The following is a 24,114-nucleotide window of genomic DNA, read 5'->3' as shown; positions in this document are numbered from 1 at the left end:
CCAATATTGGTCTTGATGCAATAAGAATGTTTCATCGCTTTGCAGATAGATTCCAGAATCTTCCATTTTACGATCATATTCCTGAGCAATGTCTATAGATCTTTATGTAATTTCTATATTAACCCTTATTATTGAGGCCATATCTAGTCAATCAGACTTTTGCTTACTTCTAAGACCCTCTTCAATACATGGATTAAAATTTACATAAAATCCAATTTGGCTTGGGAGCACTTAAATTAAGGCCTACAAATAAATTTCTTTTAGGGCATATGAAATTTTCTATTTTGCACACCAGAATAGGAATCAGAAATCTTATGTCAGGAATTGACACATAATCTGAAATTCATGTCAAAGTTCCAGTGAGCAGTTTGGGGTATGTTTCTCAATTTGCTCTTATTTCTCCTAGTATTTTTAAAATAACTTGAAACTTATCCAAACCACAACTTCTTCTTCAAGATACAGTTTTTACCAGAAGTCCCTTAGCCTCATAAGAGTGTTTAGCAGTTTCTCAGAGCTCTGACCTCTTTGACTGAAGCAGAGCTCTGGTGACATCTTCAGAGCAAGTGGTGAAAAAGAGCCTCCTGAATCTTCCGAATACAGAAGATAATGGTACGAGAAGGGCCACCTCAAGATAGAGGTGAGTATTCCTTTTCTCAGTTCCAGAGAGGAAGGCAGAAGTATATGATGAGATGATAAAGGTCATTTGGAAACAAGGGGTAGACCACAGATTGATGGGACCAAGATTGGGCCACTGTAGTAAGAGTGATGGGAAGTTGAAAGAAAGAATAATTCCTCAGAGCCAGAAGCACTTCAAAAAGTAAGAAACCAAATATTAATACAGTGGTATGGCAAGAGGGAGGTAAAGTGATGTTTTCAGCAAGACAGAGACTCAATGGATTAGCATAATATTTAAGAAGAAAGAATAAAGAAACGGGAATTATGGTTGGCTGAGGGTGAGTTTTGCCCAGATTGTTTAGGACTACAGAGCCACTACTTGCTTATTTATTCTGAGAGTCCTCCTCGCCCCACTGCCCTTATTTTTTAGAGAGAGCATGAGTGGGGGGAGAGGGAAAGAGGGAGAGAGGGAGTGAGGGGGAGAGGGAGAGAGAGAGAGAGAGAGAGAGAATCCCAATGCAGGGCTCAATCCCATGACCCTGGAATCATGACCTGAGCCAAAGTCGAGTCCAACACTCAACCGACCGAGCCACCCAGGAACCCCTATTCTGAGGGAGTTTCTAAGCTCTCTCTTGTTTTAGGTTTTTAATTACTCTGAGATTCTTCATCTGGTTTCTTCATTGCTCTAAGCTTCCTAAAAATTTTCACTTCCTGGCTTCTTGATAACTGCTTTTGTCTTGCTGGTCTGACAGAGAAAGCAGTATGGCGGTCCCAAGTAAGATTCTGGTCTGTTGCTGTGATTTCCATAGCACTCCTCAGTGCTTGTTTCATTGTGAGCTGTGTGGGTAAGTTCTTCACTCAGGTGCCACTTCCCTTGATTCCTTTTCCTATCATGTTCTATAAAGATTTCCTAGGGTATGTTTTTTGTTTTTGTTTTTGTTTTTTTAAATTTCATTAATATGTTAGCTCTTACTTGGAATACCATATTTGATTTCTCCTCCTCCTCCTTCCTTCCCTCCTCTTTTTCCATCTTTTGATAATTGACTCTGCTTCCGGATCTACTTTACCTGGTTTTATTAACACGTTCCCCACTATGGCCTCACATATGAATGTGTGTTAGTTGTAGACATCCTTTAAGACACATCATCCACTACCGGGTTCCCTAGTGATCACTGTTCTCTGGGCAAAAAGCCCTCTATTTTGAGACTTCAACTATAATTACTTTTGTAATCATAGTATAGATTAGGCTCTTTGATTTTCACATGGGAGTCTTTCCCAGTATGAGACGAAAAAGTTTTCAAATGCAATCTTGAAGATATAAGGGAATGAAGTTTTGTTTTCCTTGTTCAATTTACTTCCAAGTAAATATTTCAAGCTCATTTTGTGAGAAGTTTCAAAGATCGTTTTGCTCTTTAAGCTACAATTTGGTCCTCTCTTCATTGATAACGTAATTAAAAATAATATTGAATAGTCTGGGAGGGAGTGAAAGTGACTACCTATGTCAAATGGGCCACGTTTGAAGTTCCTTCTGAGATGTAAACCAGTCTCACAGCCTTTGTTAAGACACGGTTATCACCTAAGTTAAAATCTGCTTTACTTTTCATGGTCAAGTGCAAAAGAGAAGGAGGTTTAAGAATAGTTATTTCATGAAAGGAAGCGGATATTCAGGACCCAAGGCAGAAAGTCTTGACTGTATTGAGCTTCAGTAGTAGAAGGGCAAGAAAAAGTAAGTGAAGAGTCATGGCAGAACCTGAGAGAGAATAGGTCTTATGCTAAAGGCACACACCCTTGAGCATAAAAGTGAATCTTTATCCGAGACATTTAAAATGTCTAAATGTTGAAAAGCTCCCCTTGGTTGTTATTTACCCCATACGTTTATCTGTAGCTACCAACAGTCAGAAATTTTAGAAAATATTAAAATAACCTGCAAGCTTGCTTCAGGATTATTAACATTAAGGAGAAACAGACAGCCAGTGAGTCTGAAAATATCTATTGATTACTCTGTGACCATCACTGTTCCAGGTGTTTGCGATCGATTGATGTGGAAAACAGATCAAATCTCTGCCCGAGAATATAGAACTTAAATTCCAGTGGGGAAAGAACCAAAAAATAAACGGGCAGGCATCTAAATAAACAAAATGAATGAATACAAACAAGTCGTAATTCAGCGTAGTGTTTATGAGCTTGCCTAGAGAGAAGAGATTGGTGGGGGTTGGAAGCAAGCCAGCTTGGCAAGAGATATAGAGCATGACTCTCTATAATAAAAACAAATGATGAATACTAATCCTTCTGCTTCCTTCACAGTGACTTATCATCTTACATATGGCAAAACTGGCCAAAGGCTGTCTGAACTACACACACGCCACTCAGGTTTAACCTGCTTCAGTGAAGGGACAAGCATGAGAGGTAAGGTGTTGCAATGCCTAACCAGACTTTCTCTTTTCTCAGAGAGAGGTCAAGGTCAAGTTGAACATTGGTTTATTCCATTTTTTTTTGTTGTTGTTGAAAAAATAAAGTCTCTGCTTTAAGATATCTCTAAATTTACATGTTCATATCAGGCTGTAGATTCATCCTCAAAACAATTTTTCCTCCAGACTGCTTGATCTCAATAAATGCTACCAACACATACCATGTACTTTGCTCAAGCTAACACTGGAAGTTATTCATAACAGTTCTCCTTTCACATTAACCGCATCCTGATCAAATGGATAAAATCTTCTTTTTTTATCTAAAGTTCTCAGTAATAGCCATCTGCATGCCAAGCATCAGCTTTATTACTGGTCAGTGTGAATCCTGGAATGTGGCTCAGGATGAGATTGCCCTCACTGTAAAATACAGTCCTGGTAACTTCCTATGTGAAGAGCTGGGGCAGTTGAATGCAGAATCATAATTTGCCCCACACTGTATCTAGTGAAGAAAGTCAAAAAAAGGTAAAGTACATGTTTGTAGTAGTCTTTATGGCCTTACTCTTTCCAAGAAAAAAAAAAAAATCCAAGTAGATTTCAGACTCTTGCTACTTCAAGAACTGAATAATCCAATCCTCTGCTTCTATGCCGAAACCTATGAGGGGTAAAAAGAGGGCAGATGTTTCTTTGTATTTCTATGAGATGTTGGAATTTTCCCTTTTATGTTATTTGGCAACAATATGGTACATGGGGTGGTTGGGGAGGATTTTCTTTACTCTCCCTGACTTCTGCTTCTCTTGTTACCTTGGGGTTCTTTTGTCAAACAATTGTGGAGCTGGCCCTTCTGAAGAGGGAGACAATTCTACCAGGAGGTAGGCACTCCAACAACTGGAGTTTTAAAGAATGCCTTCTTGGAAGCAGCCATGGGTGCTTTACCCTTTGCCTTCAGAAGGTTCTGAAATGAACGAGACAGAGATGGATATTAATGAAATGAACCCTACATTTGCAGAAGAGACTGCAAATTTATTCCTTAAAAATACCCAACCTGGGGGCGCCTGGGTGGCGCAGTCGGTTAAGCGTCCGACTTCAGCCAGGTCACGATCTCGCGGTCCGGGAGTTCGAGCCCCGCGTCGGGCTCTGGGCTGATGGCTCGGAGCCTGGAGCCTGTTTCCGATTCTGTGTCTCCCTCTCTCTCTGCCCCTCCCCCGTTCATGCTCTGTCTCTCTCTGTCCCAAAAATAAATAAACGTTGAAAAAAAAATTAAAAAAAAATACCCAACCTGGTATTATTTATGGCCAACTAAGCTCATCAATACAACTAATTTAAGTTACACGATTCAAGCTTATATGATAAAATTATTTTACTTAATACCGTATCAGCAAATAAAAAGGGCTCCAATGTTAACAATATCTTTTCAAATTCTTATTACAATGAAGAGGAAGAGCAAAAGTCTAAACACAAAATTTTCATTTCGATTGCAGTTAAGAAATAATTGATAGTCTCAGGGTGTCTTCTCCAATTTGTTTCCCCCTGAGTCCCAGTCAGAGTGTTGAGATGTTCAGATGCCCGGATAAAGTTTCTTCAGTAGAGCTGAGCTCTACCTAGACCTGTAGTTTTCAAATTCAGGTCCCAACAAGGATTTTGAAAAACTACATACCCTCTTATACAATTTATTTTGACATTAAATTTTTTTTTTTTACCAAGTTGTAGAAATGAAGGGTTTAAGTTCTAAAATATAAGTATTGGGGCGCCTGGGTGGCTCAGTGGGTGGAACGTCCAACTATGGCTCAAGTCATGATCTCGTGGTTTGGGAGTTCGAGCCCCGCGTTAGGCTCTGTGCTGACAGCTCAGAGCCTGGAGCCTGCTCCGGATTCTGTCTCCCTTTCTCTCTGCCCCTCTCCTGCTCACACTCTGTCTCTGTCTCTCTCAAAAAGAAATAAACATTAAAAAAATAAAAATAAAATATTGTAAGTATTGACATTTAAAACACAAAACTCTTGCAACTCCTTTCAAAATCTCTCTGCTGGTGTTGAAATACTACCATCATTCATTAAAAAAAAAGTATGTATTCTTTAACAGTTGAATGTTTTACATTATTCTTTTTCCCTCTTCAACTAATGTTTACATCACACTTCCTTGATTTTCTAAAATATGTACTATATGTTTGATATTTTCATTTCCTGAGGGCCATTAGGCTTTACATGTTATAAAATTTCTTCCAGATTGACTTATCATTACGTATCATTGACTTATCCACATTATGAGGATACAATATTCAATACATCACATTTATTACAAATTTTGACAAATTATTACCAATAAAATAAAACTATTAGAAACTCACCTCTCTCTCTTTTTTGATTTAGCTTAGAGAGGGAGAAAGAGCACGAGCTGGGGAGAGGGGCAGGGGAAGAGAGAGAGAATTGCAAGCGAGCCCCGAGGTGGGGCTTGATGTCACAACCCAGGGATCATGACCTGAGCTGAAATCAAGAGTCAGATACTTAACCAACTGAGTCACCCAGGTGCCCCAGCTCATCTCTCTCTCTCTCTCTCTCTCTCTCTCTCTCTCTCTCTCTCTCTGTCTCTCTTTGTGTGTTTTGTTTTGTTTTGTTTTTTTAGAGAGAGGGCGCAATTGAGCAAGGGGCAGGGAGAGAGAGTGAATCTCATGAAGGGCAGAAAGAGACAGAGAGAGAGAGATGGGCTCACCCAGAGCGGGGCTCGAGCTTACCCGAAGCACCACAACTCATCTCTTAATGAGTTCAAAAAAAATCTTTTAACGACTTAAAAAAAAATACAATCAGTCGGGTGCCTGGATGGCTTAGTTGGTTGCATGTCTGACTTTGGCTCAGGTCATGATCTAGCAGTTTGTGAGTTCGAGCCTGGCACCTGGCTCACTGCTGTCAGTGCAGAGCCAGCTTTAAATCCTCTGTTCCCCTCTCTCTCTGCCCCTCCATCCGTCTCTCTCTCTCTCTCTCTCATAAATAAATAAACATTAAAAAAATTTTTAAAAAACAATCAGTTGTATCCTAATATTACTAGAATGAGATAGAATTCAACATCAGTTCTGTTCCTATTTTTCAATTTAGTGACACATACCAATAAATCTTACTTATATAAATAGGTAGGAATAGAAGGTGATTTGTTAGAATATCACCAGTTTTTAAACTTTTTAAAAGTTATTTGCCAAAAATCATCCAGTTTTCTGTTATCAAAAATTATTTTAATGGTGTGTTAACTGAGCATTGATTAGATTATTCTTCAGTGTTGTTGAGAGTAAAGAATAATAAATGGGATAATTTGCAAAAGGTTGTTATTTCTTAGTAGTCATTTGCTTTCTCAATTTCAAGGTAGTACACTAGAAAAGGTTTTAGTAACTCTTGTCAAATGACTTCTAATTACACCTGCTTTTTAATAGGTACCTTAATAGGTACTGTTTTTTAGTCAAAGTACTTGATCAGTCCATTATTCTCAGAGCAATTGGGAACACAAAATATTAATGTTAGTGTACCTTTTTGACAAGTGCTTCTATTTATCAATATTCTTGTCAACCCCAGAGCTAGAGATTCAGCACATTCATCATATGCAAAATGTTTGCCGTATATAATTTAGTTGACCAAGACGGTACCGACCATCAAAACAGTCAGCCAAATCAGACTTTTTAAATTGAAATAATAACGTTAATACATGCTTTGAGGAGTGCTGTGAAAAGCAGTCTTTTTTTTTTTTTTTTCCCCAACGTTTTTTTTTAATTTTTTAATTTTTGGGACAGAGAGAGACAGAGCATGAACGGGGTTGGGGCAGAGAGAGAGGGAGGCACAGAATCGGAAACAGGCTCTAGGCTCCGAGCCATCAGCCCAGAGCCTGACACAGGGCTCGAACTCACGGACCGCGAGATCGTGACCTGGCTGAAGTTGGACGCTTAACCGACTGCGCCACCCAGGCGCCCCATGCAGTCTTTAATAATGAACAGAACACAGGGGCGCCTGGGTGGCTCAGTTGGTTAACCATCTGACTCTTGATTTCGGTCGTGATCCCACAGTTTATGGGTTCAAGCCCCATGTGGAGTTCTGTGCTGGCAGTGTGGAGCCTGTTTGGGATTATCTCTCTCTCCCTCTCTCTCTGTCCCTCCTCTGCTCGCTCTCTGTCTCTCAAAATAAATAAATAAACTTAAAAAAAACTAATGAACAGAACACATACTTGAGATAGATTTCTACAAGTGGCTAATATTAAAATGATAGAGACGTGGCCTCTTTCATCCAACTTATAGTATTATAAAAGATAAAAAAGCCTGTACATTGTTTGTCGTCCCTTAATGATGTAATAACATACAAAATAAATAAAATAGACCTATATGCAACACAGATGAATCTTAACAATGTGGATCAAAAAATTAAGCCCGAGAAGACCAGATATATTAAAATAGCTTTAAAAACACTCAGACCTCAACAAATCTAAATGACTTGTTATTTATTTATATATATGTATATATATACACACACATATATATGTATCTTATATATGTATGTATACCTATTTGCTCAAATTATTCACCTGCGCGGGTCATTTGAAATCCTGAGAGACCTTGATGTTTCTAATGTATAAAGGATTTGAAGGACAGGGAAAAACAATGATAATAGCTTTTTTTTTTTTTTTTTTTTTTTGGCAAGAAAGCCAGAGCAATTATGCAGGTAAACTTTAGGGCTTAAATATTGTGGGCTTAATGCTAAACAATGTTTATTTATTTAAAAAAATTTTTTTTTCAACGTTTATTTATTTTTTGGGGGGACAGAGAGAGACAGAGCATGAATGGGGGAGGGGCAGAGAGAGAGGGAGACACAGAATCGGAAACAGGCTCCAGGCTCTGAGCCATCAGCCCAGAGCCTGACGCGGGGCTCGAACTCCCGGACCGCGAGATCGTGACCTGGCTGAAGTCGGACGCTTAACCGACTGCGCCACCCAGGCGCCCCACAATGTTTATTTAAAAGCAGATCTATGGCTCCAAGCTATATAATTCAAGGAAACAGTAAATACGTGGAATAAGAAACCCATCTCTAGAAAAGAAATGCAGATTCTTGGAATTTTATGTGTATGAAACATACCTCTTTAATCTTATTCGTGCCGTCTCGCGCTCATTCTTCTCTTTCATGCAACACAGAGAATGTCTGGGCATGTTGCCCATGCGCTTGGAAGTCATTTGGTTCCAGCTGCTACTTCATTTCTACTGAGCAGAATTTTTGGTCAAAGAGTGAACAGAACTGTGTTGCAATGGGTGCTCACTTGGTGGTGATCAACACAGAAGCAGAGCAGGTACTTGTGTTTATTTTTCATTAAACTGTTTTTAATTGTGGAAGAAAATACGGATGTTACCATCTGAACTGGTTTTATTTATTTAAAAAAAATTTTTTTTTTCAACGTTTATTTATTTTTGGGATAGAGAGAGAGCATGAACGGGCGAGGGGCAGAGAGAGAGGGAGACACAGAATCGGAAACAGGCTCCAGGCTCTGAGCCATCAGCCCAGAGCCTGACGCGGGGCTCGAACTCACGGACCGCGAGATCGTGACCTGGCTGAAGTCGGACGCTTAACCGACTGCGCCACCCAGGCGCCCCTGAACTGGTTTTAAATGTAGAGTTCAGTAGTGTTACCCATATTCATATTGTTGCAAAAAGATCTATCTCTACAACTTTTTCATCGTGCAAAAGTGAAACTCTATACCCTTTTAACCGCAACTTCCATTGCCCCCCACCTCCAGTCCCCGGTAACCCCCCTTCTATCGAACTTCAATGAGTTTGACTCCTTTGGACACCTCGTATAAGTTGAACCACACAGTGTTTGGTTTTTTGTGACTGCCTTATTTCATGTAACATAATGTCCTCAAAGTTCATTCATGTTGTAGCAGTAACAGAACTCTCTTCCTTTTTAAGGCTAATATTCCATTATGCATATACCACGTATCATTTATCCATTCAAGTGTTGATGGACATCTGGGATGCTTTTACCTCTTGGCTATTGTGACTAATGCTGCAGTGAACATGGGTGTGCGAATGTTTCCATGAGTCTTGCTTTCAGTAACTTTGGATATATACCCAGAAGTTGGATTTCTGGATCATATAGTAATTCTAATTTTAACTTATTTGAAGAAACTGCACTGTTTTACATTGTGTCTGTACTATTTTATACTCCCACAAAGAATGCACAAGGATCCCAATTTCTCCACATTCTTGATAGCACCTGTTATTTTCTTCTCTTTTTTATTAAAAATTTTTTTTAAAAATGTTGATTTATTTTTGAGAGACAGAGACATAGACAGAGCACAAGTCAGGAAGGGGCAGAGAGAGAGAGCAAGAAGGAGACACAGAATCCAAAGCAGGCTCCGGACTTTGAGCTGTCAGCAAAGAGCCCAATGGGGGGCTCGAACTCACCAACCATGAGATCATGAGCTGAGCTGAAGTCGGCCGCCTAACTGATTGAGCCACCCAGGTGCCCCTCTTCTCTTTTTTATTTTGATAGCGGCCGTCCTAATGGGTGTGAGATTATATATTCCATTATGGTTTTGAATTTTCACTTCTCTAATGGTTAGCAATAGTAAGACTCTGTCATGCACCCTCGTGCACTGTTGGTGGTAATGCAAACTGATGCAGCCTCTGGGGAAAACAGTATGGAGGTTCCTCAAAAATTAAAAATAGAATCACCATATGATCCAGCAATTGCACTATTGGATATTTATGTGAAGAATATGAAAATGCTCATTTGAAAGGATATAGGCACCCCTATGTTTACTGCAGCATTATTTACAATAACCAAGATATAGAAACAGCCCAAATGTCCATAGATAGATGAATGGATAAAGAAGATGTGGTATAGATATATGTATGTGTGTGTGTGTGTGTGTGCGTGTGTGTGTGTGTGCGTATCTCAATACATACATACATACATACATATGTATACATACACCATGGAATATTATTCAGCCATAAAAAAGAATGAAATCTTGCCATTTGCAACAACATGGATGGAGCTAGAGTATTATAATGCTAAGTGAAATAAGTCCGTCAGAGAAAGACAAATTTCACTCATATGTGGACTTTAGGAAAAGCAAAGCAAATGAACATTGGGGAAGGGAAAGAAAAGGAGAGAGGGAAGCAAACCATTGGAGACTTTTAACTCTAGAGAACAAACTGAGGGTTGGTGGAGGGAGGAGGGAGGGAAATAGGTTAAACGGGTGGTGGGTATTAGGGAGGGCGCTTGTGATGAGTACTGAGCGTTGTATGTCAGTGATGAATCACTAAATTCTACACCTGAAACCAGTTTTACCATATGTATCAACGAATCAGAATTTAAATAAAAACTTGGAATTAAAAAAAAATTGTGTCTCCTTTGATTTCTTTAAAACTGTTGTGTAATTTTCAAATTATAAGATTTCCGCTTTCTCTGCTAAGTTTATTCCTGAGTATTTTGTTCTTTCGACGCTACCGTAAGTGAGGTGGCTTTCTTGATTTGCTTTTTATATTGCTTATTGTTATTGCATAGACACGCACCTGGCTTTTGCATGTATATGCTGCATCCTCCAACTTTCCTGAATTTGTGTATTAGTTCCAACGGCGGTTTTCCAGCGTTAAAGAGATATAATTGTCATATAAAATTGTATGAGCTTAAGGTGTGCAATGTGAGGACGATGTATGTATGTGTTGCACAATGATTCCCTCAAAAGGTTAGTTAACACATCCATCAATTTACGTAATTACCATTTGTTTTTGCGGTTGGAAGATTTAAGTCCTATTCTCTTCTCAGCTTTGCAGGATCCAGCACAGCATTGTTAACTATAGTCACCGTGCTGAACATTACAGTTCCAGAACTTGGATTCATCTTGTAACTAGAAGCTGGAACTTTATGATTACCATCTTCCCATTTCCCCCGCACTCCAGCACCTGAACCACGGTCATGGTCTATTTCTCCCATCCAAGTACTAACCAGGCCCGACCCTGCTTAGCTTCCGAGATCAGATGAGATCGGGCGCGTTCAGGGTGGTACGGCCGTAGACTGTTATAGTCTATTTCTATACGTGGCTTTTTAATTGAAATGAAATAAATGTAATTTAATTAATTTACTTTTTCTTTGAGTACAGTTGACACACACTGTCACATTGGTTTCAGGTGTCAACAAACATAGTGATTTGACACGTTTATATGTCATGCTATGTCAGCACAAGGGTAGCTACCGTCTTTCACCCAACAATAGTGTTGCAATACCTGTGACTATATTCCTTATGCTGAGCCTTTTATCCCTGTGATTTATTCATTCTGTAAGTTTGGCTTTTTTTTAGAATTCACGCGTAAGATCGTACTGTACTTGTGTCTCCCTCACTTATTTCGCTTAGCTTAGTGCCCTTAACATCCATCCATGTTGTCACAAAGGGCAGTATCTTCTTCATTTTTATGGCTGAGTCATGTTACGCTGTACTATCTCCCACACTTTCTTTATTCATTCACCCATTTATAGACTCTTAGGTTGTTTTCATGTCCGGGTTTGGTAATTAACGCCGCAATAAAGATGGGGTTGCAGCTATGTCTTGAAAATAGTGGTTTCATTTCCTCTGGAAATCCCCAGAAGAGGGATTGCCGGATCATGTGGAAGTTTTATTTTCAATCTTTTGAGGAACTTCCGTATTGCTTTCCCTATTGGCTGTGCCAGTTTACATTCTCATCAACAGGGCACATAGGTGCCCTTTTCTCCACATTCTTGATGGCATTTATTATCTTTCGATATTAACATTTATTTTCTTTCGTATCTTTTGAGATTAGTCATCCTAACAGCTGTAAGGTGATATCTCCTTGTGGTTTTGATTTACATTTTCTTAACAATTAGTGATATTGAACATCTTTCCATACCTAGTGGCCAGTTGTATGTCTTCTTTGAAAAAATATCTATTTGGGGCGCTGGGGTGGCTCAGTCGGTTAAGCCTCCGACTTGGCTCAGGTCATGATCTCATGGTTTGTGAGTTTGAGACCCGCATCAGGCTCTGTGCAAACGGCTCAGAGCCTGGAGCCTGCTTCAGATTCTGTGTCTCTCTGCCCTACCCTGCTCATGCTCTGTCTGCCTGTCTCTCTCTCTCTCAAAAATAAGTGAACATTGGGGCGCCTGGGTGGCGCAGTCGGTTAAGCGTCCGACTTCAGCCAGGTCACGATCTCACGGTCCGTGAGTTCGAGCCCCGCGTCGGGCTCTGGGCTGATGGCTCGGAGCCTGGAGCCTGTTTCTGATTCTGTGTCTCCCTCTCTCTCTGGCCCTTCCCCGTTCATGCTCTGTCTCTCTCTGTCCCAAAAATAAATAAAAAATGTTGAAAAAAAAATTAAAAAAAAATAAGTGAACATTAAGAAAAAAATTAGAAAAGAAAAAAATGTCTATTCAGGCCCTTTGCCCATTTTTAATTGGATTTAAATTATTTAATTTAATTTTGTTGTTGAGTTGTGTAAGTTCTTTATATAGTTTGGATATTAACCTTATCTGTAGCTGGTTTGCCAAAATTTTTTTCCCATTCCATAGGTTGCCTTTTCATTTTGTTGATTGTTTTTTGTTTTGTTTTGTTTTTTTACTGTGCAGAACTTCTAAATTTGATGTAGTCCCACTTCAATTTTGTCTATGCTTCTGGTGTCATATCCAAAAATTCATCGTCAAGACCAATGTCAAGGAGGTTTTCCTCTACGTTTCTTTTTCTAGAAGTTTGTTTCAGGTCTTGCATATGTTTTCAGTCCATTTTGAGTTTTTTGTAAGTGGAATAACATAATGGTCCAATTTTATTCTTTTGCAAGTGATTATTCAGTTTTTCCAATACCATTTATTGAGACTATCTTTTGAGTATTTTTGGCTCCCTTGTCATATATTAGTTTACTGTATGTGCATAGGTTTATTTTTGGACTCTCTATTCTGTTCCACTGGTCTATGTTCCTGTTTTTATGCCAATACGATAATGTTGTGATTACTATAGATTTGTAATATAGTTCAAAATTAGGATGTGTGACGATTCCACCTTTATTCTTTCTCAAGATTTCTTTCTTTCTTTCTTTCTTTCTTTCTTTCTTTCTTTCTTTTCAAGATTTCTTTAAAGTATTTGGGGTGTTTTATGGTTCTATATCAACTTTAGGATTGTTTTTTCTGTTTCTGTGAAAAATGCTATAGGTATTTAATAGGTAGAGATTAATTACATTAAATCTACAGATGGCTTTGGATAATCTGGGCATATTAACAATATTAGGTCTTCCAATCCATGAACATGGGATATGTTTCCATTTATTTGTGTCTTTCCCAATTTCTTTCATCAATGTATTATACTTTTCAGTGTACAGATTTTTAATCTCCTTGGATAAATTTATTCTTAAGTATTTTATTATTAGTATTATGTAGAGTATTTATTATGCCATTGTAATGGGATTGCTTTTTAATTTCCTTTCCAGGTAGTTCATTGTTAAAAACACAACTGATTTTTGTATTCTACAACTTACTGAATTTGTTTATTAATTCTAATAATTTCTTGGTGGAATTGTAAGATTTTCTATATATAAGATTATAGCATCTGCAAACAGAATTTCACTTCTTCCTTTATAATTTGGATGTCTTTTATTTCCCTTTCCTTTCTTCCTCCCTCCCTCCCTTCCTTCCTTTCTTCCTTTCTTCTTTCTCTCTCTCTTTTCTTTTCTTTCTTCCTTTCTTTCCCTCTTTCTTTCTCTTTCTTTCTTTCTTTCTTTCTTTCTTTCTTTCTTTCTTTCTTTCTTTCTTTCTTTCTTTCTTTCTTTCTTTCTTTCTTTCTCTTCTTTCTTCATAATTAACTCTGGCTAGGACTCCCAGCACTATGTTGAATAGAAGGGGTGAGAGTGGGCATCCTTGTTTTCTTCCTGATCTTAGATAAAAAGTCTCAACCTTCCACCACTGACTATGATGTTAGTTGTGGGCTTGTTGTATATATGGCCTTTATTATATTGAGGAACATACTTTCTATATCCAATTTGTTATGAGTTTTGTTTGTTTGTTTTTTGTTTTTGTTTGTTTGTTTTATGGCAGGATGTTGAATTTTGTAAAGTGATTCTTGGCATCTAGTGAGATGATCATATAATTTTTATCTTTCATTCTATTAATATGGTGTGTCACATTTATTCATTTGAATATGTTGAACCATCCTTGCATCCCAGAGATAGAGCCCACTCAATCATGGTGTCTAATCCTTTTATGTATGTATGTATGTATGTATTTATGTATATGTATTTATATACTTATGTATTTATTTATTTACAGTGAGTGGGGGAGGGGGCAGAGGGGGAGAGAGAGAGAGAGAGAGAGAGAGAGAGAGAGAGAGAGAGAATCTTAAGCAGGCTCCATGGTCAGTGTGGAGCCTGACACAAAGCTTGATCTCATGATCCTAGGATCATGACCTGAGCTGAAATCAAGAGTCAGACACTGAACTGACTGAGCCACCCAGGTGCCCATCCTTTTAAAGTGCTGTTGTATTTGGTTTGCTAGTATTTTGTTGAGAATTTTTGTATCTATATTCATTAGGGACATTGGCCTGTTATTTTCTTTTCTTGTGGAATCCTTGTCTGGTTTTGTATCAGGATAATGCTGACCTCATAAAATGAATTTTGGAGTATTTCCTTCTCTTCAATTTTTTGGAAAGGGTCCAAGAAGGATTGGTATTCATTCTTCGTCAAGGTCTGTTAAAATTCACCAGTAAAACTATCTGGTCCTGGGCTTTTCTGTGTTCTGAGGTTTTTAATTATTTTTCAGTCTCCTTACTCATTATTGGTATTTTAAGATTTTCTATTTTTTCATGATTCAGTCTTTGTAGGTTATATATTTTTAGGAATCTTTTTGTTTATTGTAGATAATCTAATTTTTGCCATATAATAATTCATAGTATTCTCATGATCCTTTGTATTTCTGTGGTGTCAATTGTAATGTCCCCTCTTTCATTCTTGATTTTATTTATTTGAATCCTCTCACTTTTTTTAGTCTATCCAAAGGTTTGTCCATTTTATCTTAAAAAAAAAAACAAACCCAGCTCTTGACTTCATTTGTCTTTTATGGTCTCTATTTCATTTATTTCTGCTTTGATCTTCATTATTTCCTTCCTTCTAAGCTCAAACGAGCCTAGTTTTTTTTTTTTTCTCTTTTTCTAAGTATTTGAGGTGTAAAGTTAGGTTGTTGTTGGGTTTTTTTTTTTTTTTTTTTTTTAGTGATCTTTCTTTTTTTTAGTGTAGATGTGTTCCTAAAGTTTCTAAGTGGTGTAATAGCAATTTTAGATGAGTAATATCTTTTTTAGAGGGTGAGGAAGGAAAATAAAGAAAATAAGAGAAAGAAAGCAATTTGAATGCAATTTCTCTTTTCTTTTAGGGCTTTCTGAACATCTTAAGAACAATTATTTTGAATTCTTTGTTAGGTAATTCCTGATCTCCACTTCCCTGGAACTATACTAGAGGCTTACTCTATCCCTTTGGTGGAAACGTTTTCCACACATTTGTGATTCCTGTACTTTGCCTAGGTGTCTGCACATTTAAATAAGCAAAAATCTCTTATCCAGACTTTATGGGTTGATTTAACTAAGGGAAGACTTTCACCTCTGGGTAGAGACACACTGGAGTGTGATGTGACCTAGGTCTAGTGGGGCAGGGCATCAAGGATGGGGGCTTGTGAAAGCACAGGGTCTGGGGGTAAGGAAGTTTCTTTGGCCCAGATCCCTAGGCTACACAGCAGACAGCTCTGTGGTCCTTAGAGAGCACTGTGGGAGGTCCACAGAGGGTACAAGGACTCATGGTGTCTCAGTGGTAGTTTCAAGTCCAGCGGGGATTAGGGCGAGCAGCGGTAGTGACTGGAGCTGGTTGTATGCACAGACTTTGCTGTGAGGGCCAGCTGCATTTGCCTATGTTGTGGCAGGGACTAGTTGCAACACACATAGCGGTGGGAGCCGAGGCAGGAAGTCAGTCCCAGGACTCCCACTCAAGCAAGGCAAAAACTAGTCCCTCCAGCACCCCCCTTGAAAAGCCAGAGCATTGGGTGTATTTCCTTCCTGTGAGAGAAGCTGGGGGCTGGCCGTTTTCTCCTGATTGCTTTGTAGTCTGCCCATGAAGTGGTGGGTAAATTCAACAAACTTTCATACCCACTTTGATCCAGCTCTGCTTGGCTTCGCACTTGCCTAGGGCCCTGCAATGTCTTGACTGGTTTCTTGAGTTCTCATAAAGGCAAGTTGGTCTGTGTATTGTTAACTTTGGTGTCTACCTGGGGGAATGAAGACCTGGGGTTTCCTATTCCAACATCTTGCTAATGTCAGTGGAGCAGGTACATTTTTCAAAAGACATTTTTCATTTTGTAAAAGTAAATATTTATTTATTTTACATGGAAAAATATCAATCTTTCTTTATTTTCAGCATTCACAATAGAATGATGAAATCCGTACGGTCCTTCCATTTTCTTTCTGCTGAATGAATGAATGAATGAATGGAACACGTGTAATGAAATCTGGTTCCACCTAATTCTCTGTATTAGGACTTTCCCAAGCAAATAATTAACAATTTCTGTTTCAAAATTCTGTTTTTCCCCACACTCAGATTCTCAAAGGAGTGTCAACATTTAATCATACAATCAACAAGCATTTTGATTTGTTTGGTGAAATGGCAATCATCTGGAAGGTCAATATTTTTAAGGGCGAATCATCTCTAAAACAACATATATACAGTTCTCAGCTGACAAAATGAAAAATTTCAATGTAGTAAGACTCAATCTAACTTTTACTTTAAATATGCATGCATGTTAATTGTAAGGCATTGGCTACTAGATATAAACATCTCAAAATCATCATCTATATTTGAGGAATGTCTGTTTTGACAATGTTAATTTATATTATAGTGAAACAAAAGTAAATGTCCACATAGAATATTGCAAGAAGCATTCTCAGTATTTAATAAAGCTCAGGAGAAAATATTGCCAAATTTATTTGACTATTTTTCAGAATCTATTATAAAGCACCCTGTTTTCTATAGAGTTCCATAGCATATTTTTGCACACAAAACAAAGGAATATCTCTTTGTATGTATAGCAAAATTCAGAGCCCTTAAAGAAAAGAGAAATTGCATTCAAATTGCTTTCTTTTTCTTATTTTCTCTTTGTTCCTTCCTCTCTGAAAAAGGTATTATTCATCTCAAATTGCTATTATACTATTTAGAAACTTCAGGAACACATAAATTACGCTTCGAAAAGTATTGAGTTCAGGGGTGCCTGGGTGGCTCAGTCAGTTAAGTGTCCAGCAAGAGCTCAGGTCATGATCTCACGATTCATGAGTTTGAGCCCCGCATTGGGCTCTGTGCTGACAGCTTGGAGCCGGGAGCCTGCCTCAGATTCTGTTTCCCTCTCTCTCTGCCCCTCCCCCGCTCATGTTCTGTCTCTCTCTCTCAAAAATAAACAGTAAATAAATAAATAAATAAATAAATAAATAAATAAATAAAAGTATTGAGTTCATTTGAAAGCATCACATTCAGTTTGGCTCTCAGTAAACGAAACCGTGTCTTCATTAGATACTAATTTTGACAGAGCACGGACTTGCATACATTGGATGTTGTGATAAAGTAAGTTCAAGTAAGAGGTGTTTGCTTTCAATAATAAAGTGATATGGAATTAAAGTACAATATGTATACCTTCTGGATAAGTGATTTAGGCCATTATGGGTTTTTTTTTTTTTGTCTTTTTAGAAGTCTTTAGAATTAATACTTTAAAAATTACTCCTTTTATCTGGTACTTGGTCTATTCACTGGAATAGAGGCATAGAAAACATTCTCCTGCTAAGATTAATACATTCATACAATATATGGCTAAGCTGAAACGAAAAGTTCGAATATCTGCGAGATAGTGGCATTTGCAATCGTGAGTTGTTTTCAATGGAGGAAACCGCTAAGGTTGTTTTAGCAGAAACCCAAGGAAAACCAGTCTTGGGCAACGAGTGCCAACCTATTTTATAACAGTTAGTTAACAATCCTAGTTCTTTGCAGAAGGATGCCATTTTATTTTATTATTTTTTATTTAAAAAAAATTTTTTTTAACGTTTTATTTATTTTTGAGACAGAGACAGAGCATGAATGGGGAGGGGCAGAGAGAGAGGGAGACACAGAATCGGAAGCAGGCTCCTGGCTCCGAGCCATCAGCCCAGAGCGCGACGCGGGGCTCGAACTCACGGACCGCGAGATCGTGACCTGAGCTGAAGTCGGACGCTTAACCGACTGAGCCACCCAGGCGCCCCTTTTATTATTTTTTAAAGTTTATTTGTTTATTTTGAGAGGGAGAGAGTCAGAGCCAGCAGGTGAGGGGCAGAGAGAGAGAGAGAGATAATCCCAAGAGAAACCTGCTGGGGATTCTCGCTCTTCCTCTTTTTGCCCCTCTTCCACTCGAATGCACTCTCTCTGGTAAAATCACGACTGTTACAACCCAGTCAGCACTCCTTTATGTTTAACTTTTACAGATAATTTCCCACTTCCTAGAGAAGTACTTCTTAGGAGAATAGGGAAATGTAAAATTTGATAACCCCAATGCGATTTCACTGGTAAACAATCAGAAATGAGACGAAACACCTCTGAACTTATAAAATTAAACAATGACTAAAAGTACAAAAACTGACATGTAATTTTAAAGGAATTCCGTCTCTTGGTTAAAAAAAAAAAAAGAATCAATTCTGCCTGAGATGGGTGGGTTAGGAGTCGTCCCCTCCTGTGATCTTGTTGGTGTTTTGGCTTGTTTTCTTGGCCAACGTGCTGTCGTGTGACTGTTCATCATGCCTCACATTTTCTTTTCGCGTTAGAGTTATAGGAAATTGCAGTCTATGACTCCTTCTTTCCTTCATGCAGAATTTCCTTGTCCAGCAACTGAATGAATCATTGTCTTATTTTCTGGGACTCTCAGATACACAAGGGAATGACAATTGGCAATGGATTGATCAGACACCTTACAAGGAAAATGTCAGGTGAGTGCCGAATCAGATGAATGACCCATAGGGCCTTGTTTAGGTAGAAAAGTTAGGGGAATTCTGTTGGTAGCGATCACTAGTGCTAATATTTACAATTGTAACAATGATAACAGATTCTAACAGTAAGCTCTTACTAAGGACATGTATTATATCACTTAAACTTCGTGAAAGCTTATTTTTTAGAACTCATCTTATGGGTTAAAAAATTGAATAACTTGCTCAATGTCGATAAACTAGTAAGATGAAAAACCAGGTCTCAACTTCATGTCGACCTAACTCCAAAGATGGTGACGCTCTCAGCCATTACATTTTACTGCCTCTAAACACATGTAGACACTTCAATCAAATTTTTCTCCAGTTAATACGATTTAAAATATCCAGGGAAGAACTATGTTCAGTTCTGATGGGATAATAATATAATAATACTATTTATTTGTGGCTTAAAAACCCATTTAATTGTACATTGTCTCATTTGATTTTCACACAATCTCGTGATCCATTTGGAGACCTTATTGTGATTCCTATTTTTTTTTTTTAATTTTGAAGTTTATTTACTTATTTTGAGAGAGAGAGAAAGAACAAACAGGGGAGGGTCAGAGACAGAGAGGAGAGAGTGAGAATCCCAAGCAGGCTCTGTGCTGCCAGCTTAAAGCCCGATGTGGGCTCAATCCCACGAACCATGAGATCTTGACCTAAGCCAAAGTTGAACACTCCACTGACTGAGTCACCAAGTTGCCCTTGATTCCTATTTTTAATAGATGAAGAATCTAATACCTGGGAGAGTAAGTTACTTCTCTAAGATCAAAGTAAGCCAGCAATAAAATCCAGTTTCTTCATTCCAAAAATAAGGTCCTACCCACACCCTCACCTCCTACCACAGGAGTCCTTGGAAGCAGGGTAACTTCTCCCTGACACTTGTTTAGTGTTGATCCATGAGAATAGAGAAACTAACTTAGGAACGTGATAAGAGTACACAAACTTTAAGAGTACACAAATGATAAGGCAGCCCCTTCATTACAGGCTACTAAGAGAGGAACTTTTTTAATAACTTAGGTTGGGATAAGGGCTCTGAATAGATGAGAAAAGTGAAGATCAGAATCTGGGGGGGGGGGGAAGGTCCAAGGACACTCTATTGCATACAAATGTTGCCAGGGGAGTGACAGAGGAACAAGAGTAAAGGTATGTATCCACACTTGAGGTTTTTGAGGAGGGCAATATGAGAAGAGGAGAGCAATAATTGGGATGTTCTGTCACTCTGAACCTCATTGTTCAACCCTGACCCTACGTACTTTCTAATCAATCGCAATGCATTCATTGAAGAAGACTTTTGCCTTTTTGTTTCTCTTTAGATTATGGCACCAGAATGAGCCCAATTTTTCTGCAGAGGAATGTGCTTCAATAGTTTTCTGGGAAAACAGAGGATGGGGCTGGAATGATGTTTTCTGTGATACTAAGAGAAACTCAATATGTGAGATGAAGAAGATTTATCTCTGAGTGGAACTTTATTCACTGACACCTTTAAAGTTAAGACCTATCATAAAATGATAATTTCCTCTTACGCTTATGTATAATCTTTGTCACAGAGGTTCGTGGAAATATTCAGATACCCTTCTGCCTTCAATCATCCCTCTTTTAGTTTCCTCTTCTTCACTAATGATAAGATGAACTCTTCCTTCGTTTTCTCTTTAATTTGTTCTTCATTCTTTCCTTTCTTCATATTTCTGTTTGCAAACACTCCTTGGGCCAGAAACTGTACTATTTTGTCTGTTAGAAGACTCATAGGGAAGTAACTTCTGAAAATTATGAATTTCTTTCACCAAAATGCCGCTTAAAAGCCCTTTTGGCCAAGATGGTGACTGGGACTGCAGTCATTGGAATCCCTGGCAAGAGCTGAAGGATTTGCTTCCCAGAAAGTTCACTCACATGGCAATTTCATATTGGCTATTGGTAGAAAGCCTCAGTGCCTCACCACAGGGATCTCTCCTTGGGGTTATTTGAGCGTCCTCACAATATGTTGGCTGGCTTCCACCACAGCAAGTAATCCAAGAGAGCAACTGACAGCAGCAATGTCTTTTGTGATCTAGCTTCAAAAGCCAAACACCATAATTCCATTGGTCACACAGACCAAACCTGATATAATAAAGAAGAGGGCTGGGGCACGTGGGTGGCTCAGTCGGTTGAGTGTCCAACCGGCTCAGGTCATGATCTCACGGGTCGTGAGTTCAGGCCCCGCCTCGGGCTCTGTGCTGATAGCTCGGAGCCTGGCACCTGCTTCAGATTCTGTGTCTCCCCCTCTCTCTGTCCCTCCCCTACTCATGCTCTGTCTCTCTCTCTCTCTCTGTCTCTCCAAAATAAATAAACATTAAAAAAATTTTTTTAAATACATAAGAAGACTATCCAAAGGTGTGAACACCAGAAGGTGAGAATCATTGAGGACAATCTTGGAGTCTGGCCGCCAGAGTGGAATTTCCTTATAAAGATACAAAATGTGTATTCCAAGAAGCAAAATAATTAAAAATTCTTCTACAATAAAAATATGAAACTCATGTTCATCAAAACACTATAAAGAAAAATTTTAAAAGTTGAACTGCAAGAAGATCTTTTATTTTATTTTCTTAAAGATTTAATTTTTTTAAGTAATCTCCACACCCAATGGGAGCTCGAACTCACAACCCTGAGATCAAGAGTTGCATGCTCTACCAACTGATCCCGTCAGGTGCCCTGAAGATATCTTAAATACTTGTCACTAATACAGTATTAATACTGCATAAGAACATATAAACAACTGTCACAAATCAATTAGAAAAGACAGAATTTGGGCAAAATATTTAAACATTTTCCAGGGGCGCCTGGGTGGCTCAGTCGGTTGAGCGTCCGACTTCGGCTCAGGTCATGATCTCACAGTTCATGGGTTCGAGCTCTGCATCAGCCCTGCGCTGACAGCTCAGAGCCTGTAGCCTGCTTTGGATTCTGTGTCTCCCTCTCTCTCTGCCCCCCCACCCCCACTTGTGCTCTGTCTCTCAAAAATAAATAAATTGTTAAAAAAATAAAAAAAAAAACATTTTACAGAAGAGGAAATACAGAATCCAATAAATGTGTTTTTATAGAGATGCTCGGCTCTACTAATAATTTGAAAACTGTCAATCCAGACCACAATAAAATTTTTTTTTTAACGTTTTATTTATTTTTGAGACAGGGAGAGACAGAGCATGAATGGGGGAGGGTCAGAGAGAGGGAGACACAGAATCTGAAACCGGCTCCAGGCTCTGAGCTGTCAGCACAGAGCCTGACGGGCTCGAACTCACGGACCGCGAGATCATGACTTGAGCCGAAGTTGGCTGCTTAACCGACTGAGCCACCCAGGCGCCCCAGACCACAATAATATACTATTTCATATCCATTTTAATGGCTAACGTTAAGAAACATAACACCAAGAGTTGGAAGAGATGTAGGTAAATGGTGAGCTTATACTGTTACAACCATATCGGAAAATAAATAAATCTACGTTTTTCCTATGAAACATCACCTAACAAATGCTGTGTGGAGTGAGATCTAAGTCTATGAAATGTGGGTACTGGAATGAAGAGTTATGCTATGGGGAAAACTTTAACTAGGGAAACCTTCTGCATTGCACGCTTACGTTATTTAGGCACGTACCTGGTAAAAGTGAAAACAAAACAAGGGTTAAACATAATTCTCAATGTAATGGTTACAATTGGATGGTAGGCCGGGATTGGGAGGAACACTTAGGCACGTGATAGAGTTCCAGGTTTTGTATTGGGCAGTGGTGTTTATATAATAAACATTAAACAGGGGCACCTGGGTGGCTGGGTTGGGTAAGTGTCCAACTCTTGGTTTCTGCTCAGGCCACGATCTCATGGTTCGTGAGTTCAAGCCTCACATTGGGCTCTGTGCTGACAGTGCAAAGACTGCTTGGGATTCTCTCCCCCTCTCTCTGCCCCTCCCCTGCTCTCTCTCTCTCTCTCTCTCTCTCAAAATAAATAAATAAACTTAAAAAAATTAAGAAAAAAACACGCAAAAAAACACAACAAAATAAAGCAAGAATATCAAGACGGTAGTGTATTATGAATCTCCAATTATGATTAAAACATTTTTGTGGACCCAAAGTCCAAATATAAAAATAATTAATGAAAGTCTAGATTAATGAAAGTTGGGAGTTCTTGACTGATACCTTTGAATTCAGGATCACTTTGAAGTAACAGTGGTCCCAGATTCCAGAAGCTCTTGCTGCCATGTCACTGTCACCACAATTGTCTCTCCACCCACAAGAGGCCACACATTAGAATCCTCAATCTACCCCTACCAATCACATCTGGAAACGCATCATTTATGACCTTGATTATCGGCAGAAACATCCGCAGGAAAATCTCTCCTGCTTTATGTTTACTTCCAAGTCTCACACTGTTTCATCTAATTGGTGGTGAAAAATTTTTGTGAAGACAATAGTCGGAAGGGAATCTGAATAATGTAGTTCATAGCTTTGGGTAAGTTTACCTGTACTGTAGTGTTTAAGTCTGTTTGGGCCGCTCTACTAAAATGCCAGAGACTGGGTAGCTTATAAACGGTGGAGGTTTCTTTCCCACTGTTCTGGAGAATGGGCAGTCCAAGTCAAGGCACCAGCATGATCACATTTTGGTGAGAGCCCTCCTCCTAGTTCATAGCCTGCACCTTATCACTGTCTTCACGTGGTGGAAGACATGTGAAGTCTCTCGAGAGCCTCTTTTATAAAGCATTCATCTCATGCAAAAGGACTCCATTCTCAATACCTAAGCACTTCCCCAAGGTCTCATCTTCTAATACCGTATGTATTTCAACCTATACATTTTGTGGGGACACAAACATTCAGACCGTAGCAGGTAGGGATGTTTCTTAGATGTTTGGTGTAGATTTATCCATAAAGTTCTCCAGGCTTGCTGCCTATTTAAGACTGTTTATTTGGACTACATTTTCCTTTTATTTTCCCCCTACGATTTTTAGGCTTGATCAATTTAATTTCTATTTTCTAGAAAATCATTTATCTCACCTTATTTTTTTTTTTTTTTTGAGCAGAGAACATGCTTTATTGAGGAATAGATAGGGAACG

General features: G+C 38.7%; 1 protein-coding gene and 1 pseudogene across 3 annotated transcripts; one reads left to right on the top strand and one right to left on the bottom strand.

Annotated features, from left to right (window-relative positions):
* CLEC6A (C-type lectin domain containing 6A) lies at nucleotides 1-21,594 on the top strand. Of its 3 annotated transcripts, XM_045061327.1 has the most exons (7): nucleotides 1-637; nucleotides 1,368-1,460; nucleotides 2,920-3,021; nucleotides 8,176-8,327; nucleotides 18,892-19,007; nucleotides 20,360-20,534; nucleotides 21,414-21,594. In XM_045061327.1, the coding sequence occupies exons 1-6, from the start codon at nucleotides 607-609 to the stop codon at nucleotides 20,502-20,504; spliced, it is 639 nt and encodes a 212-aa protein (XP_044917262.1). In that variant the 5' UTR covers nucleotides 1-606; the 3' UTR covers nucleotides 20,505-20,534; nucleotides 21,414-21,594. The 3 variants fall into 3 exon arrangements, with proteins under 3 accessions (XP_044917262.1, XP_019690017.2, XP_023112517.2); XM_019834458.3 differs by having other exon boundaries at nucleotides 2-637; nucleotides 20,360-21,594; XM_023256749.2 differs by lacking the exon at nucleotides 1,368-1,460 and having other exon boundaries at nucleotides 4-637; nucleotides 20,360-21,594.
* Nucleotides 10,936-11,060, bottom strand: LOC123378966 (annotated as a pseudogene).
* Nucleotides 21,595-24,114: the final 2,520 nt, after the last annotated feature.

Source organism: Felis catus, chromosome B4 (assembly GCF_018350175.1).
Source record: "Felis catus isolate Fca126 chromosome B4, F.catus_Fca126_mat1.0, whole genome shotgun sequence".
NCBI lineage: Eukaryota > Metazoa > Chordata > Mammalia > Carnivora > Felidae > Felis > Felis catus.
The sequence above is the reverse complement of the archived record's forward strand: the minus strand, read 5'-3'. Positions and strand labels throughout refer to the sequence as shown.

Bases quoted from the DNA above. Each gene is read 5' to 3' on its own strand.
- CLEC6A (XM_045061327.1), top strand. From the start codon at position 607: ATGGTACGAGAAGGGCCACCTCAAGATAGAG. The intron at 3,022-8,175 runs GTAAGGTGTTGC...CATGCAACACAG, and splicing joins TGAAGGGACAAGCATGAGAG to AGAATGTCTGGGCATGTTGC. The intron at 19,008-20,359 runs GTGAGTGCCGAA...GTTTCTCTTTAG, and splicing joins CCTTACAAGGAAAATGTCAG to ATTATGGCACCAGAATGAGC.